The sequence below is a fragment of the Streptopelia decaocto genome, assembly GCF_964273445.1.
Source record: "Streptopelia decaocto genome assembly, chromosome: 1".
NCBI classification, from domain to species: Eukaryota; Metazoa; Chordata; class Aves; order Columbiformes; family Columbidae; genus Streptopelia; species Streptopelia decaocto.
Genome location: NC_138663.1, coordinates 208132531 through 208148699, shown reverse-complemented (window position 1 = coordinate 208148699; position 16169 = coordinate 208132531). Strand labels below are relative to the sequence as shown.

Genomic DNA, 16169 nt, shown 5'->3' with positions numbered 1-16169 from the left:
ATTCATTAATATTAATATTTCCCCCCACTGAAGGAAAACATCCACAATTCCCACTGACACCAGCAGTGGACACAGAAATCTGAAGTAAGCGCAATATTTTCACAAAGTTGTGTGTATGACTGAGTCACTTTGCATCAGAAGATCAACTTTTTTTCCAGAGCAACATTATACAAAACATTATTTCCAATAAAAATTACTGTCTTTGCACAACATGTCACACCAGAGGCCTGACAGGCAAGATGTTTATTCTCTTGCTCAGATGCTGCCTGACTGGTCATGAGCATATTTGCAAATCTATATAACCTCAAATAAACAATTTCCCAAAGCAGCAATGGCATTTTTGTTACTGCGTCTTTTGCTGTTAATTGCCAAAGCTACCGAGGACCAACAGCTAAGCAAGGTCAGGCTGAGTTTTCTGACTGACCACGACCTGAACCATGGAGCACCTCAAGGTAGTTTATAAACCGCTTTGGTAACGCATTGAGAACAAAAGATAATATAAAGATCATGCCAAATTTTGTAAACTTTAGTGACCTGTTCTACTTTTAGAATGCAGAGAGTCTAAATATCTTGGAATTCTAATTTACTAATTGCATTTTTATCACAATTTCCCTAAAGAGTTACAGACCATTTTTAGACACACTGTCTCAATCACATTTTGAATTTCATGCCCCTTTCATGTATAGAAGCCATAAGGTGGGGGGAAGAGAAACGGGAATTTAAGGCCTTTACACACAAGTCTGCCTTCCAATAGAAAGGAGAGGTACAATTCGCCTGCTTTAACCTACTCCAGAAATTCCAGTAATGCCAAAGCCTTCAATATTCCTGAACAAAGTACCATCCATATTTTCTTCATTTAGTGCATTATCCCTTCACTAGACCATCTCACCTGTACCTTTGCATTACTGCTGCAAGCACAACCGGTATTCAGAGGAAAGAACAAACCCACTTGAGTTGGGGCTCGCTTTTAAATGTAAAAGTGCGTATGAGAACCAATGGGTTGCTTAAGAAAAACAACAGTATGAGTTTTCTTGGTTTTACAAGCTATTGAAAAGAGCTGCCGACCTGTAGCTTATGCACTTGCGGGTCCTGGTAGACCTCCTTTCAAGCAGCTTTGATTTGGGCTTTTTGGAATCTTTCTTCTTTTCTTCCTGGCCTTCAGGTATTTCTGGCTCCTGTTCACATAACACAGAAGCGTCAAAAATGTTTTATCTCCCCAAACCCTCCACGCTCGTGACTGAACTCGTATGATACCGATATTTGTATGATCTAGAAAACGCATCCACCCAACACACTTTCCTTTCGAATATATTCATAATGACTTGTTACAGCAGAGTTCACATGAACAAGTGCACATATTGCCCTTATTGGCAACATAATTTTGCAATTACAATGTTTAGGGGTTCAGGCTTGTGATTGTGCGACAACACTGATGGTGCCTCAGGTGCTACTTGCAGGACTAATAAATGCAGCAACTGAACAAATTATTGGTGGCATCTCTGCATACCAAGCACAGGGACACCTTGACATGCTGCAGTCTCAAAATTCCACACAGGTTAATTTTATGACATAGTTTCCAAGTTATTAATTAAAAAAATCTGCCCCCAGGCTTAATTTATCAAATATTTGCTCCCAGCCTGAGACTCTTCGAGTTTGTCAAAGGTGTTATTTTTCTGCTATCAAGAGACAAGGAGAAAGTTTGCTTTATTATAGTCAAAGTCTATGTTTAAAACAAACAACAGTTTCATTTTAAACTATTATACAAGGAACAAATTATGATCTCCAACAAAGACATTTGGGTAAGACTTAAAGGAATCACTTTAAAATATATTTAAGAAGTGAGAAGAGGCCATTGTCCCCGAATAAAAACATCTTCCCTCTTCTGTAAAAGCATCTGTTCGTAAAATACTCAATGTTTATACTTTTTAACCATATGTGACTTCAATATACAATTCTTGGAGACAAATGTAATACTTCTCATAGATAATACATATGTTCCCTGAATCATAAGCCAGAAACATTTGTTACCATCAGTTCCAATGGAAAGCTGTGACAATTAGCTCAGATCTAGATAATTATACAACAGACAACAGTGTTAAATAAATTGAATCCCACCTTTATAAACTACAGATTAGTGGAGCGCTCTACATAAAACCCAACTGTAATGGGTGGGGAGGTGATTCTGTGATCATGTGTGACACCAGTTGGCTCTAATAAACATGATAAACATCCCTTGTTTCCTCTGCTAAATTCAATCTCAGTCTAAAACAAAGAGCCTAGAATTATTTCTGACCTGTATATAGATTGATTTTCCCTTCCAAGATGCTACTGGCACTTCTGACAAAGCACTAAGAAACTTCTTCCCTGACAGGTTTGGAAAATAGACCGATAATACAATAGACACGCAGTAACTTACCTGAGGGGGAATGATGTTCTCAATACTGATACCCACATACACCAAGCGTTCTTTTCTTTAGGAGAGAAAAGAGAAAATAAGCTTACAGAAAAACTGCAGATATCTAAAATAACGCTGTAATTAGCACTGTTTGGAGCTCTTACTATTGCCAGGCAGAGGCATCCCAAGAGGATGCTCCAATAGAAAACACTTTAGTTGGAATTACATGTTAAATCTCATACGATTACATTTTCCTACCTGCATAATTTAAGAGATTTCCAAAGAATTCTGACAAACAACAGTACCTGAAGACTGCGAGCGCAATGGAAATGATTGAATTAGGGTGTAAAAAGCAATTAAAACACAAGTGAAAAATAATAATGATGTGATAGAGACTATAATGTCAGATCCGTAACTACAACTGACCCTGGAGGTGCTGAAAGATAAAATGAGAATTCAAAAATCACAATGAACTGGGAAAATTCTCAAAGACAAGATGCAATCCAAAAAGGACAAGTTCCAGATTTTAGACTCAGGCAGGAATAATCAACTCTAGAAACACCTGGGAGCAAATAATGGCCTACATAGCAATTCTTTGTTAGAGGAGAATAACCCAACAAAGCTCAGAGTCCAAATGCTGCAGGAAGAGCTGTCACCAAACTGGATGGGGAAGTGGACACTTGGGAAGACCTGGAGAGGTTGGAGGAGCGAGCCAAGAAGAACCTTATGAAGTTTAACAAGGACAAGTGTAACGTCTTGCACCTGGACAAACAATCCAGGCTGGGATCTACCCAGCTGGGAAGTGACCTGGGGGACAACAAGCTCCATGTGAGTGACCATTGGCTGCTGCAAAGGACAATGGGACACTGGGCTGCATCAACAGGGGCATCATTATCCTGCTCTACTCCACGCTTGTCAGGCGAAACCTGATATACTGTGCTCGGTTTTGGTCCCTGCTACACAAAAAGGATGTGGACAGGCCAGAGAGGGTCCAGAGAAGCACCACAAAGATGATCCAAGGACTGGGAAACCCCTGAGAGAACTGGGCTTGCTCAGCCTTGAGGAAAGAAGGTGTAGGGGGGACCTCATCGCCTTGTTCGGGTATTTAAAGGGTGGCTACAAAGAAGAGACTTCCTTTCTAGAAGGAGTCACAGGGAGAAGATGAAGGGTAATGGGTACAAGTTACTTCTGGAGAGATTCTGATTGACACAAGAGGGAAATTTTTCATTATGAGAACAATCAGCCATTGGAATAATCTCCCCAGGAAAGTGGTGGATGCCCAAACCTTGGACACTTAAGATTCAGCTGGACATGGTGCTGGGTCATCTTGTCCACGTGGTGCTTTTGCCAAGAAAGGTTGAACCAGATGATTCTTGATGTCCCTTCCGACCTAGGTTTCTGTGAATATTACAGATGGATGCATGAAGAGGACAACAGCCTACAGGAGAAGTGAAGGACACCTGCCACGGCCACCAGCCCTGCTCACATGTAGCTGGAGTACTTGGTGCCATCCAGGCACCACACATACTTGAAGAAAGACGTGATCCAGCCGAAGAGTTTAGAGCAAGTCAGTAGGAGTTAAAACAGTGCAAACACATGCTGCTGAGAAAGGCTGAAAAAACAGGGTAGATTGGTCGTGTGTTCTCTGGACCAAAGACAGGAGAGAGAACAGCACTCAAATACAGGAAAGCCTGTTTAAGGAAAAGCGGGATGACCTTGTCCACAGCTGGTAACAGGATTAAACCAAAGTTGGCAAGACTCAACTTAGACAGTCCCAGTAAGCTTAGCTTGCCTCATCTGAATTGCCCTGGGCACAACCCTGGCTCCTGGTCTCTACTTGCAGCTCTCAAAGGACACAAGTCTCCCATAGGTCTGAAGAACAATCTGAAGAACAAACCTGCGCGGGCAAAAGGTATGAACTAGGCATTTGCCACCAGATCTCCAACTTTCAGGACCCAGTGAAGCATCATATCAGTTGAAATGAAATCACACAAGAACCTCTTAGAATCATAAAATCACAGATTCTGAGCTCAAGAGTCTCACTCAACCAGACCCAGACTTGTGAAGTTACGGTGAGCGGTTGCGTGGGCACAAATCGCATCACACTCGAGTCGCAACAGGATGCGTCATGTACACAAGTCATCTAGACTTGGACACCAACACCTGTTTCCGATAGATTCTTTATAGATTAATGAAACTAAGTAAATTTTAGAAGTCTTCTGACCAGCACTATACTTTTTTATCCAAATAACTTCCTAGAGAACTCTTTAGTGAAAGATTTCTGCGTATTATTTTCTTAAATAACATGAACAAGCACAGTTCTTAAAGCAATACTGACCAAGAGTAAAAACAGATTTTAGCTTGTTTTACAGCCAGAAAGACCATGAACTTGGACAAGTCTGTATCATTAGATCTAAATTACAATATCTGGCTGTGTATAAAAGTGATTGGCTTTGTCTCCTAATGTCGGTTCTCCAAACTGATAGATCAAAAGAAATCTTCATCCCTCTGAGCACCGTGAGGTCACATGAGGAAGAATTTTGCCATACACTGCAAAAATCAATATGCTCTTCAAAATGAGTTCAAGTAGCAACTTAAGGCAAGGAATACAACTGCTAAAATGAGAAAGGAACTGGAAATGTACACATTTTAGTATTCAGCAACTGTCTTCGATAGTTTCATTTACTTCTAATTTTTTGTGATGCAAAACATCAGGAGATGGGTGAGATGAGGAAAAGTCAGCTGGTTTTTAAGTGTGACCAGTGAGGCTTTCAAGAGCTGCTTTTCTTCTCCCCAAGTACCAACTGCTTAAGAAATTATCAAATAAATCAAGCCAACCCTGCTGAGAGAAAGGTCTTCAAATGCAAAATGAAGTAAAAAATGCATTCCTTGTTAGCACGTAGCACACGGAAGCTCAACACTTTAAACATTTGATCCAAGAGGTCTCCAACACAAGAGCTGACTAATTGTAAACTCTTCCTAAATGAACCCAGAAAACATTTTCTCTCATGTAAGCAGCTGTGAAAGTTGCTACAGGGAAACCATGAAAGTGTGTGTGAAATTTGGCCTGGGAGAAGCAGAGAAGTGATTTTCCATCAAGAAGAAGTCAGAGGCTCTACCATGAAATAAAAGGGATCCATAAAAGCTTTAACAACTACTCCACCTCGCTGGTAGTGATTATAGAAGTCGGTGTGTACATAAGAAACCTGAAATTCAGGCAGGTTCTTGCAGCAGCATCTTGAATTCATAAAGAAAAATAAAGGTATCACTTTGATCTATGTATTTGTAAGTCAATGTGAAACCTTAAGTTTTCATTAAAATAAAATAAATCCATGACAAAACGCTTTGGGGGTGCGGAAGAATAAAGCTGAGGAACTGAATGCATTTCAGTCAGATTCTGAAAGCTAGAGAATAATCAAAAGAGCACGACAGTATTACTACTTCAAAAAGCACGATAGTAACGCTAGTTCAAAGAATCTATTAAATGCGTGTGCCCACGATGAGACCGTTGCTTTTCTTCTCTTTGCCAAAACGACAGACAACACATCCTGTGAGTTTACACAAACACTACATTAATATATTTCTATTCCCTAAACCAACCTGCTTGAACTTTTACACCTCTAACTGTTAAAAGATTGTATTTTTATGCAACACTAGTGGCTTTAAGAAAGCAAGAGAGACTGGGAAAAACTTGGATTTCATGTCATGTTTGCCAGCGGAATATTTACCAAAATAGGCACAAAAATACTGCTCACTAGCAATAAATCCTCCCACCGTAAAGCAAAGCAGCAGACACAGCTCTTTGTGTCCCGCACTCCTGCACAGATGGAGGCTCGCTCCTAAAAATAGCTCATCGCTCTATTCCCAAGGCTGCAAATTCACTAGAATTGGCAAACCAAGGGTAATTTTACTACAGAGTGATCTAGATCTGCTGCCAGCACTGGGCCCTTGTGGCCAGGAAGGCCAATGGTACCTGGGGTGGATTAGAAGGGGGGTGGTCAGTAGGTCAGAGAGGTTCTCCTGCCCCTCTACTCTGCCCTGGGGAGACCACACCTGGAATATTGTGTCCAGTTGTGGCCCCTCAGTTCCAGCAGGACAGGGAACTGCTGGAGAGAGTCCAGCGCAGGGCAACAAAGATGCTGAAGGGAGTGGAGCATCTCCCGTGTGAGGAAAGGCTGAGGGAGCTGGGGCTCTGGAGCTTGGAGGAGACTGAGGGGTGACCTCATTAATGTTTATAAATATATAAAGGGTGAGTGTCAGGAGGATGGAGCCAGGCTCTTCTCGGTGACAACCAATGATAGGACAAGGGGCAATGGGTTCAAACTGGAACACAAGAGGTTCCACTTAAATAAGAGAAGAAACTTCTTCATGGTGAGGGTGGCAGAGCCTGGCCCAGGCTGCCCAGGGAGGTTGTGGAGTCTCCTTCTCTGCAGACATTCCAACCCGCCTGGACACCTTCCTGTGTAACCTCATCTGGGTGTTCCTGCTCCATGGGGGGATTGCACTGGATGAGCTTTCCAGGTCCCTTCCAATCCCTGACATTCTGGGATTCTGTGCTCTAAGCAGAAGCAGTGATGGCAGGAGCAGGGGGTACTTGATCTGTCACTGTCATTGTTGCTGCTGCAATGATAATAACAAATGGGAGATGCGAAGGAAGCTGGAAGCAGTCTGGGATTGTTCTCTGCTCTTCCCAGAACCAAATGTATCTGCCACAAATATAACCCCGCTCAATCACTTTCTTTAAAAGGGGTCTCACCTGGTGAAATTTGCCTTTCAAGATACAATTCATGCAGAGTTTTGTTCAATAATGCATACAGATGTTATTCAATTTTGCAAATATGTCCTAAAAGGTATCAATTATGCAGACCGCGTTTCATGTCCCTCATTTTCAGGTCTGAAAACTGCAGGTAGCATGTTCCAAACATTAAGGATGTTGTTTATAAATGCAGCAGCCTGGTTTGCATTTACCCTTCGGTAATGGCAGGGGTCACAACATTTCATTCCAGCTCAGCTGACCCACTGCACTACAGCAATTCCATCGTCTTGTAAATTCAGCAAAATTTAACAGACTCTGAAGCAACAAGACTCTAAAAATCCCATTAATTCAGACCATCTTTGTAACAAAGTCAGGACTTAACCTTGTGTACAGCAGGAATTCTGCACACGGCTGCCAGTATTATTAACACTCGCAGCTGAATCAGTGCTGAAAATCATTTAACTGCTGGTATGGAAAAGCCAAATTTGTGTTCAGGCACCTTGTCCAAGTTTAATACAAATATATTGGCTTCTCTACCCCAATTATTGGGCTTTTTTTCCCTTCTTGCAACCTCTCGCAGCATCGTGCCACCAATAACCTCTCAAATCAGTGCCAAGTCAAAACTGGTCCAATTCCCAGTCTCGTCGCCACTTTCCCCCCAGTCCCCCATTATTTTAATGCTTGTTGAATTATTACTACCCCTCTGTAGAGCAGCTCGCTGTGAATACAACCAACCAGTAGTACCTGCGTTCCGCACGCTCCTTCTTTTTTAAGACAACATCCAGGTCTTGTAGTTGTTCTTCTAATTTCTCGCAGAGTAATTTCTAAGGGAAGGAAACACAATATCAGTTTCTTTCATAACCAACTCTCTTCATGTTGAGCTAATGTTCAGACACTTCAACTTAACCTTGGAGAAACCTGAGGAGTACATACACCCGGGCGCACATACACCCGGGTGCCTGAGTGAATACATGCACAGTGGTATCTGTCCTTTAATTCTTGGAGAACACAACTCTGTGGAAACCACAGTAAAAAGCAGAGATATACTCCAGGATATTTTTCTTACCAAATGTTCCATATCTTAGAACACAATATTTAAGGAGCCATATGTAAAAAATTACTTTTTATGGACAAATTGCGCCTTATTCCAAGTTAACACCCGCATCGTGCTATTTCCAAGGACGATCTTCACGCTTTTATAAATCTGTCATTTTTCATATTAATTAAAAATTACCAAACAGCAAGAGCACACGGAGATGCTCCGACTGCAAGCTGAAGTCTCAAACTGCTTAAGGAAAACTTTCTTACATATTAAGGATCATCATTACTAAAAATACTCCTCGGATGACAACTAAAAATCAGCGCTCGATACAGCCACATCCAGTGTGGGTAGTTTGCTGCAGGGCAACAGCCCTTTTGCTAAAGTAATTTTCTAAAAGTAAGGAAGGGGTTTGGGATCAGACAGATTATTTTGTAAATGTGCATAAATGATTCAACATTAAAGAGCAGCAGCATCACACGCTTTTTGGCTTATTCTCCCAAGCACCATCCCTTGCTATTCTAGACGGAATTTAAATTGAAACTAGACACATGCACTGATTTCTTTTTGGCAGAAGCAGCTTCCAACCTTCAAAAAAGTGTTTCTATTCGTTTCTTTCTTGACAAGGACAACACTGACTTCCCAGCAGGGGCAAACTATACCCTGGGACTTGTTAGAAATAGCAACTTTCTCTTTTGGGAAAAATATTTAGACATATTTTTAATACTAGTTTAGTCTGGAGGTAATTTAAGCAATGATGGGAGAGGACCAGTGTGGCTGGAGATTCATCCATCACCAGCAGAAAGGAAAGGAAAATCACCCAGCAAAACTGTTTTAGTAATAGGCAAGAGGGAAGATCAGCATCCCTACGATTCACCAGAGTCTATTTTTTAACAGAATAAAAACCAAAATAACTTGTGAAAGGAGAGCAAAAGTCGAACAAGAACCGTACGTGCTGGCAGGGAGGGCAGAACCACTCTCCGTCGGGGATGATCATGAGTGGAGGGCGAAGGCAGGCGGTGTGGTACCCGCTGTCGCAAGAGTCGCACAACAAAATCTGTGGAAACCAAACGAATCCTGAGTATCTTCTGGCATTCACGACACATAACGAGCTCCAGAACTATTTCCCCAGCCAACACAGAAGCTCTTTATAAATACTTTGGGCTGTGCCAAAACCAAAAATATAATCCTGTTATCACTTATCGCTAGGAGTTTCTGGGGCCAGCAGTGGTTTTTATGGGGAAGTTTATATATCACAGTCTATTTTAACACCAGATTTCCTCTTATTACGTGTTCTCAGGCACTTCAAGCTACTGGATTACATAGATTGTGTGCCCACAGTGTGGAATATGGTAATGCTTTCCGGATCCGGGACTAAGTGGAAAACTGCACACAAGATGTGGTGTGAACTGTTTTCCCTGTGCACCCACGTCCACACAAAGCAAACCTGCCCATTTCCACAATCACGATGATTGTGTGTCCAAGAGGGTAGAGACAAAGCCTTGCAGGCTCTATGGGGTACATAGAACTATTAGAGTTCATACTTAACTGGGTAAAACTTGAGATATCCCTTCCCATTAAACCTGAGGAACAAAGCTGTGCGAGTATCCACCAGAATATTTATCTCTAACATCCTAAAGGTCAAACTTTGTCTCAACTCTGCTACAGTATCTGTCCCACACCCGAGAGTGTGTTTATTTCTGTGGATTCATAGCAGGACTGCACAGTACGATTTCCCAGATAAACAGAAACTCATGATGGTGTCTACCATTAATGAATAAGAACCAAAACCAATAGGAATAGGGAAAGCTTCACTGTGCAGGATTTTGCTGTACCCAGTGCTCAGGATGATGCGCAGCTGTATCCAACGAGGATGACTACGGAGCTGTGACCATGGCAAAAGATACTGGAAGGCATATATTGCATTGTGGGGTTTCCTTCTTTTAAATGTCTCCTCTGTATCCCTTGAGATCGCAGACACAACCCCAAATCCTCAGCCAGATCAATCCTCAATGGGCTAAATCGTGTTATACCTCTTAAAAGAATCATAGAATGGTTTGGGTTGAATGGACCTTCCAAGCTCATCCAGTGCCACCCCTGCCATGAGCAGGGACATCTTCACCAGCTCAGGTTGCTCAGAGCCCCGTCCAGCCTGGCCTGGGATGTCTCCAGGGATGGTTCATCCACCACCTCTCTGGCCAACCTGGGCCAGGCTCTCACCACCCTCAGGGGCAACAGTTTCTCCCTCATATCTGGTCTAAATCTCCCCTCTTAGTTTTTAACCATCACCCCTTGTCCTGTTGCCACAGCCCCTGCTAAAAAGTCTGTCGCCATCCTTCTTATCGGTTCCTTTTAATTATGGAAAGGCCAAAATAAGGTCACCCCAGAGCTTCTCTTCTCTAGGCTGAACACCCCAACTCTCTCAACCTGAAGACATTTCAGAGGTGGTAAACAGAAGAAATAACTTCCCTCCTTATTAAACTCATCTACTGTCATGGATTTAGAACCTAGAAAGTATTCTCCTACAACCAGCCCCCCCAGAGGACAATGCGCCTTCAGATACCACCACGGTAAATCCACCAAACCTGACACAACAGCAACCTTCCCCAAAACCCACCAGCTCGGGGTGGTTGGGAAGGCCACACTTCTTGCACGGCTCATCGTCATCAGCAGGTGCAGCTTCCTCCTCCTCCTCTTCTTCCTCTTCCTCCTCCTCATCGGAGTTTTTTTCACTCTCCGAGTCCTCGCTTTCTTCATTACTGGAGTATTTCCACCTGCCCCGTGTTCGCGTCCCCGTCCACCGAACTTTGCTTCTCTACGAGACACACGGTTGCAAAGAGAAAACACAAAGGGAGCTCACAGAGTTTCTTCCCAGACCTCGACAAATATTTGTCTCTACAGTGATTCATTTCAATCAGAACAGCAGAAGTGAATTCACAACATTTCGATGAATGGATTGTGTGTCAAAGAGCCTTAAAATGCAACAGGATAACAAGGAGAAAAGAAATCCTATCTACCTGCAGAAAGAAAATCTCAAATGTCCTATTTTGACAAGGTAAACTTGCTTGCAAACATGGTAAATTCCACATTTAAACTTTGTGATGACAGCTTTCCTCAATCCAAAGAGAATATTTTCTTTCCAGGCCCCCATGTACAGTTTGTGTCTTTTATTGTGCTTTAGGAGACACGTTTGCACTCTAACAATTAAATTAACTTCAGTGTTTCTGGTGTTTTCCTCTGAGATGGGCACACTTTTCTGAAATATACCACTGCACCCTTTAAGTGCATTACTTATATCTAGGTCTGCTTTCCAATTTATACTTCTCCGCTTTCAAATTTATACTTTTCCATGAAAACTGATTCAGTGGATGCTTCTTTTTCGCTAATCAAAGGGGCATCTACCCTTTTTACCACAGCTACCTTAGTAAAGCAACCATACGTCTTGCCATGCATTTACTTGGGCTTTCCACCTTTTTATTTTGGACTGGAAAATGACACCTCTTATTCTCTAGATGTGTTAAGTTTTAATATAGTGACTTGTTTAAAATACATTTTGAATGAAAAACAGACAAATTAAAATTCAGAATATTATATTAGTTAAAACTGCCTTCTGCAACTAAGGTATTTTATATTTAAATGAACATATCCAACAGAAAAAACCTTTTCTTATCATCAACTTATTTCTCAGAGAAGTCATTCTCTTGTAACTCTTTCCCCCCACCAGACATTGAATAAGGAAAATAAATTTCCTAATCTGTTTCAACCCAAACATTTCTCATTTTTGACTGAACTACTCATAGACCTGAACCAGACAAATGATCACAGAATCCCAGAATGTCAGGGATTGGAAGGGACCTGGAAAGCTCATCCAGTGCAATCCCCCCATGGAGCAGGAACACCCAGATGAGGTTACACAGGAAGGTGTCCAGGCGGGTTGGAATGTCTGCAGAGAAGGAGACTCCACAACCTCCCTGGGCAGCCTGGGCCAGGCTCTGGCACCCTCACTGAGAAAAAGTTTCTTCTCAAATTTAAACAGAACCTCTTGTGTTCCAATTTGTACACATTGCCCCTTGTCCTACCATTGGTTGTCACCGAGAAGAGCCTGGCTCCATCCTCCTGACACTCACCCTTTATATATCTGTAAACATTAATGAAGTCACCCCTCAGTCTCCTCTTCTCCAGCTCCAGAGCCCCAGCTCCCTCAGCCTTTCCTCACACGGGAGATGCTCCACTCCCTTCAGCATCTTGGTTGCCCTGCGCTGGACTCTCTCCAGCAGTTCCCTGTCCTGCTGGAACTGAGGGGCCACAACTGGACACAATATTCCAGGTGTGGTCTCACCAGGGCAGAGCAGAGGGGCAGGAGAACCTCTCTGACCTACTGACCACCCCTTTGTGGTTTGCGAGCATCCTCAAACAGACCCACCAGCCACCACCAAGCCTCTGTCTAATAAATCCAGAGGATTTAGGGGGTGTTGTTTTAGATTTGCCAAGTCCACTAACTGGATGACAAACCCCGTTCCTTTCCAAAGCTGACCAAACAACCAACCCTCAATATTCCTACATACATATTTATTCTCCTTATAAATAAAGCTGTGGGCACCCTTTATTCCCGGCTAATAAATCTGTATTACCTTGTTAACCTTGGCATTTGGCTCCTTCTCTTGTTTTTTTGCATCTTCTTTCCGTTCGGGTTTTTGCGCCGCCGCGGGTTTCTCCTCCTCCTCTTCGGGCCGTTTTTTGTCCGCTTTCTGATCCCGCGTCTCCACAACTTTGGGGGTAGGTTTGGATATTCTCGGCGATCGCCTCAACGTGCGCCCAACGCCGACCTCTTCCGGCGGCGTTTCCGTCTTTCTCTTCCGACTGGAGATCCTGATGGTTAATTTAATTCCTTCTTTCTGTCTTTCGGAAGTTAGTTCTTTATTATCTGTCGCACAGCTTCCTTCTTCAGAAACTAGCTTATATTTAAACTTGCTTTTAGGTGGCGGAGATTCCTTTTTACTCTCCGAGGAATCCTCTGGATTAGAAGTATGGGCATCATCTAATCTGTCCGGCTCCGTCTTGGCAGTTTCCATCTCTTCCTCTTGTTTTTCAGGGCTGGGTTTTTCTTCTACTTTGCTCTCCTCGGGTACAGCTGGTTGACTATGAGAACCCTCCTCTTTCAAAACAGGTTTCTCTAAAGGAAGGGGAGAAGAAGACGCAGGAGGCATCTCAGCAGCTTTTGGAGAATCAGGTTTCTCCTCAGACTCCCCTTTACTTTGCAAAGTTTCTTCATCGGATAGCACAGGCATTTCTGCAGGACTAGAGGCCTTTGGGGACTTCTCTAAACACTCTTTGGGTGGCGATAGTCCATCCTTTTTGATTTGCACGGCTAATTTCTCTTCGGTTATTTTGGCACAGTCTTCCGAATGCGCAGATTCCTCCACGACCGTTTCGGCAGTCGCGCTGTCCAGGGATTCTTTTCCCACAGGACTAGATTCCTCCTTTAAAGGCACTTTCTGATTAGAAACCTCAGAGACCGCAGCCCCGATCTCCTTCAGCACCGTCACCGCGTTTTTCTCCACCTCGCACGTTTTTGTGACTTTACTCACGGAATTGAGGGGGTCCGACACCTTTTCCTCACTTTTGCCATTTTTCAACGAGCCGCTCTCTTCCTTTGCGCTCGCGGAGCGTTCGGCCGCATTTTGTATGACGCTCGGGGTTATTTTTTCGCAGCTCACCTCTCCATTTACCAGCACTTTCCCATCGGGACATAAAGCTGTAATCGTAGGGACTCTCTTAAAAGCTTCTTCTTCTGGTTTCCCCTCTTCCTTCAAAACATCTTTCGTTGGAGTAACACATTTACACAGGGGCCCCTTGATGGGACTGTCATAATCATCTGTCAGCTTGATCTCTCGCTTTTTAAGGGGTATTTTCGCCTGCTGGTCGTTTTTAAGTTTCTCGCTTTCTTCCACAGATTTCTCCACAATTTCTTGGGGAGTTTTGACATTAACACAAAATTCCAACCTCTCCGGCTCATGAGCTGCTATTTTGTCCGTACAACTTTTTACTTCTTTCAAGTCTTTTGGTTCTGGTTTGTTTTCCTTCACCTCTACCTTAACAGGCTTGACGTTTTCTTTAAAGGAGTCGCTTTCTTCTCTGACACTTTGCTTTTCTTCATTGTATTCTGAAGGTTTATCTAGTTTTACTATTACTGGCAATTTTATAATTTCTTTTTCTTCCACCTTCTCAATTTTCAGCGCATTTTCGTCCTCTTTGACCACAGGGAGAGGAAGGTTTTCCAGTTCCATTGGCTGTTCCTCCACCTCCTCTTTTTCTTCTTTGATTTTTAATTGATTTTCTGTCAACAGAGGAAAAACAAGTATGAAGTGACCAAGGGACACAAAGGATTACAAACAGCATCCATCAAAACAAAAGGCAGATCTGAAAAACCCAACGAACCCAAACTCCCCCACAAATGAATGAGGAGGAGCCTGGTTGTCTAACGCTGTCAGTCAATGAGTGTGTTGCCAGTTTTTAGGTATAGAATCACAGCTCAGTTTCATTTTATACCAAGATAAACTTCAATTTCAGTTACTATCAGCAGAATTCTAGATTTAATCCTCCCTTTTACAGACGTCTCAGCCCCTTCTTTAGTAGTACCATGATTCTTTCAGAGGATACATAAAACCTAAGTGATGGGCACACGAAGCGTCGACTTGAAGTCTCGCTTGAGCTTCTGAATTACTTCACAAACCAGAACATGGGGTGCGATTCCACGGTCTTCAAGTGAAATCCCACAGAGAAATCAGTCCCGTTTGTGCATGTTTTTATTTCACGAAATACTCAACTACTGTATATCAATGGTTCAGAGAAAGAGGAGACACTCAACATTACAACTTATGGCAAAATTCATCTCAATTCCCTGGGCAATGCCTACATCTCCTATGGACTATCAAAACACAGTAACAGACAATATTCTACATTTGCTTCATCTCCTGCTTCTAAAACAAGCTCAGTGAGTAGTAGCACCTGCCAGAAGACCCTGCAGACTAAAAAATAAGGTTAGACCTACTTTGCTAAGTCAGTTTTAGGTCATTAGGATTTGAAGCACATTTCCAGCATTCAGAAGAAACCATATTTTGTTACTGTGTACGTAAGCCTGTTAATTTATCATTACCACAGCTTCTTAATTCCTCAGTTTTGTTCCTTTACCATACTTTTTGAGCCAGCCAGGGATAGCGCTAATTAGAAAAAGCAAATATAATAGCACTACATATATCACAACAGCATCTTCTACCATCTGGAAGACATTATTGCAAGCATGCCGTAACTCCAAATGGAGTTTGGAGGGGGGAAAGTACGTGACAGCTAACTTAGTTACATTAAAGAAAATAAGCATTTTAGAAAAGAGCGGTGAGGAAGAATTTATAGGCTTTATAATATTTTTCAAATACGAAGCATGTCTGCAAATAAGACTCAGCAATTAGTACAGCAGTAACAGATGCATCTACAAATAACATTTTGAAGGCTCAAGGCTGTTTTTTTCCCCTGTCACAGAAGTGAGCCCTTGTAACAAAAAAGCTGCCTATTTAAAGACATTTGTCTATACGAGTGAGATATTTTTTGTGTCCAAATTCTTCCACCCTCCCTTCACCTTTTTGTTCAACCATTTCTTCCCATCACCTGCTGCTTTCCCCCAAACCACATCAAGGATCACCAGAATTCCCAGACTTCTCCATACTGAAAATCAACAGTTGTTCTATGGTTTAACTCCTCGAACTGCTCATAAAGCATTTTGCATCTACATATGTGAAATCCATACGTATGTGAAATATATATACATATATATGGAACAGGCTGCCCAGGGCAGCGGTGGAGTCACCATCCCTGGAGGGGTTTAAAAGATACATAGATAACGTTCTTAGGGACATGGGTTAGAGGTGGACTTGGTAGTGTTGGGTTAACAGTTGGACTTCATGATCTTAAAGGTCTTTTCCAAC

The 16169-nt window shown here is 42.5% G+C and overlaps 2 protein-coding genes across 3 annotated transcripts in view; one reads left to right on the top strand and one right to left on the bottom strand.

The window, feature by feature from the left end:
• The window catches only part of RSF1 (remodeling and spacing factor 1), a 66332-nt gene that overhangs the window by 16891 nt on the left and 33272 nt on the right, over positions 1 to 16169 (bottom strand). For both annotated transcript variants that reach the window (XM_082067931.1, XM_082067932.1), the window contains 6 exons: positions 12822 to 14527; positions 10808 to 11005; positions 9143 to 9247; positions 7896 to 7975; positions 2417 to 2471; positions 1066 to 1175 (listed from right to left, as the gene is read on the bottom strand). In XM_082067931.1, the coding sequence (XP_081924057.1) occupies positions 1066 to 1175; positions 2417 to 2471; positions 7896 to 7975; positions 9143 to 9247; positions 10808 to 11005; positions 12822 to 14527 (2254 nt within the window). The remainder of the gene's footprint in view (positions 1 to 1065; positions 1176 to 2416; positions 2472 to 7895; positions 7976 to 9142; positions 9248 to 10807; positions 11006 to 12821; positions 14528 to 16169) is intronic.
• The window catches only part of AQP11 (aquaporin 11), a 73466-nt gene that overhangs the window by 49192 nt on the left and 8105 nt on the right, over positions 1 to 16169 (top strand). The gene's annotated exons all lie outside the window — the stretch shown is intronic.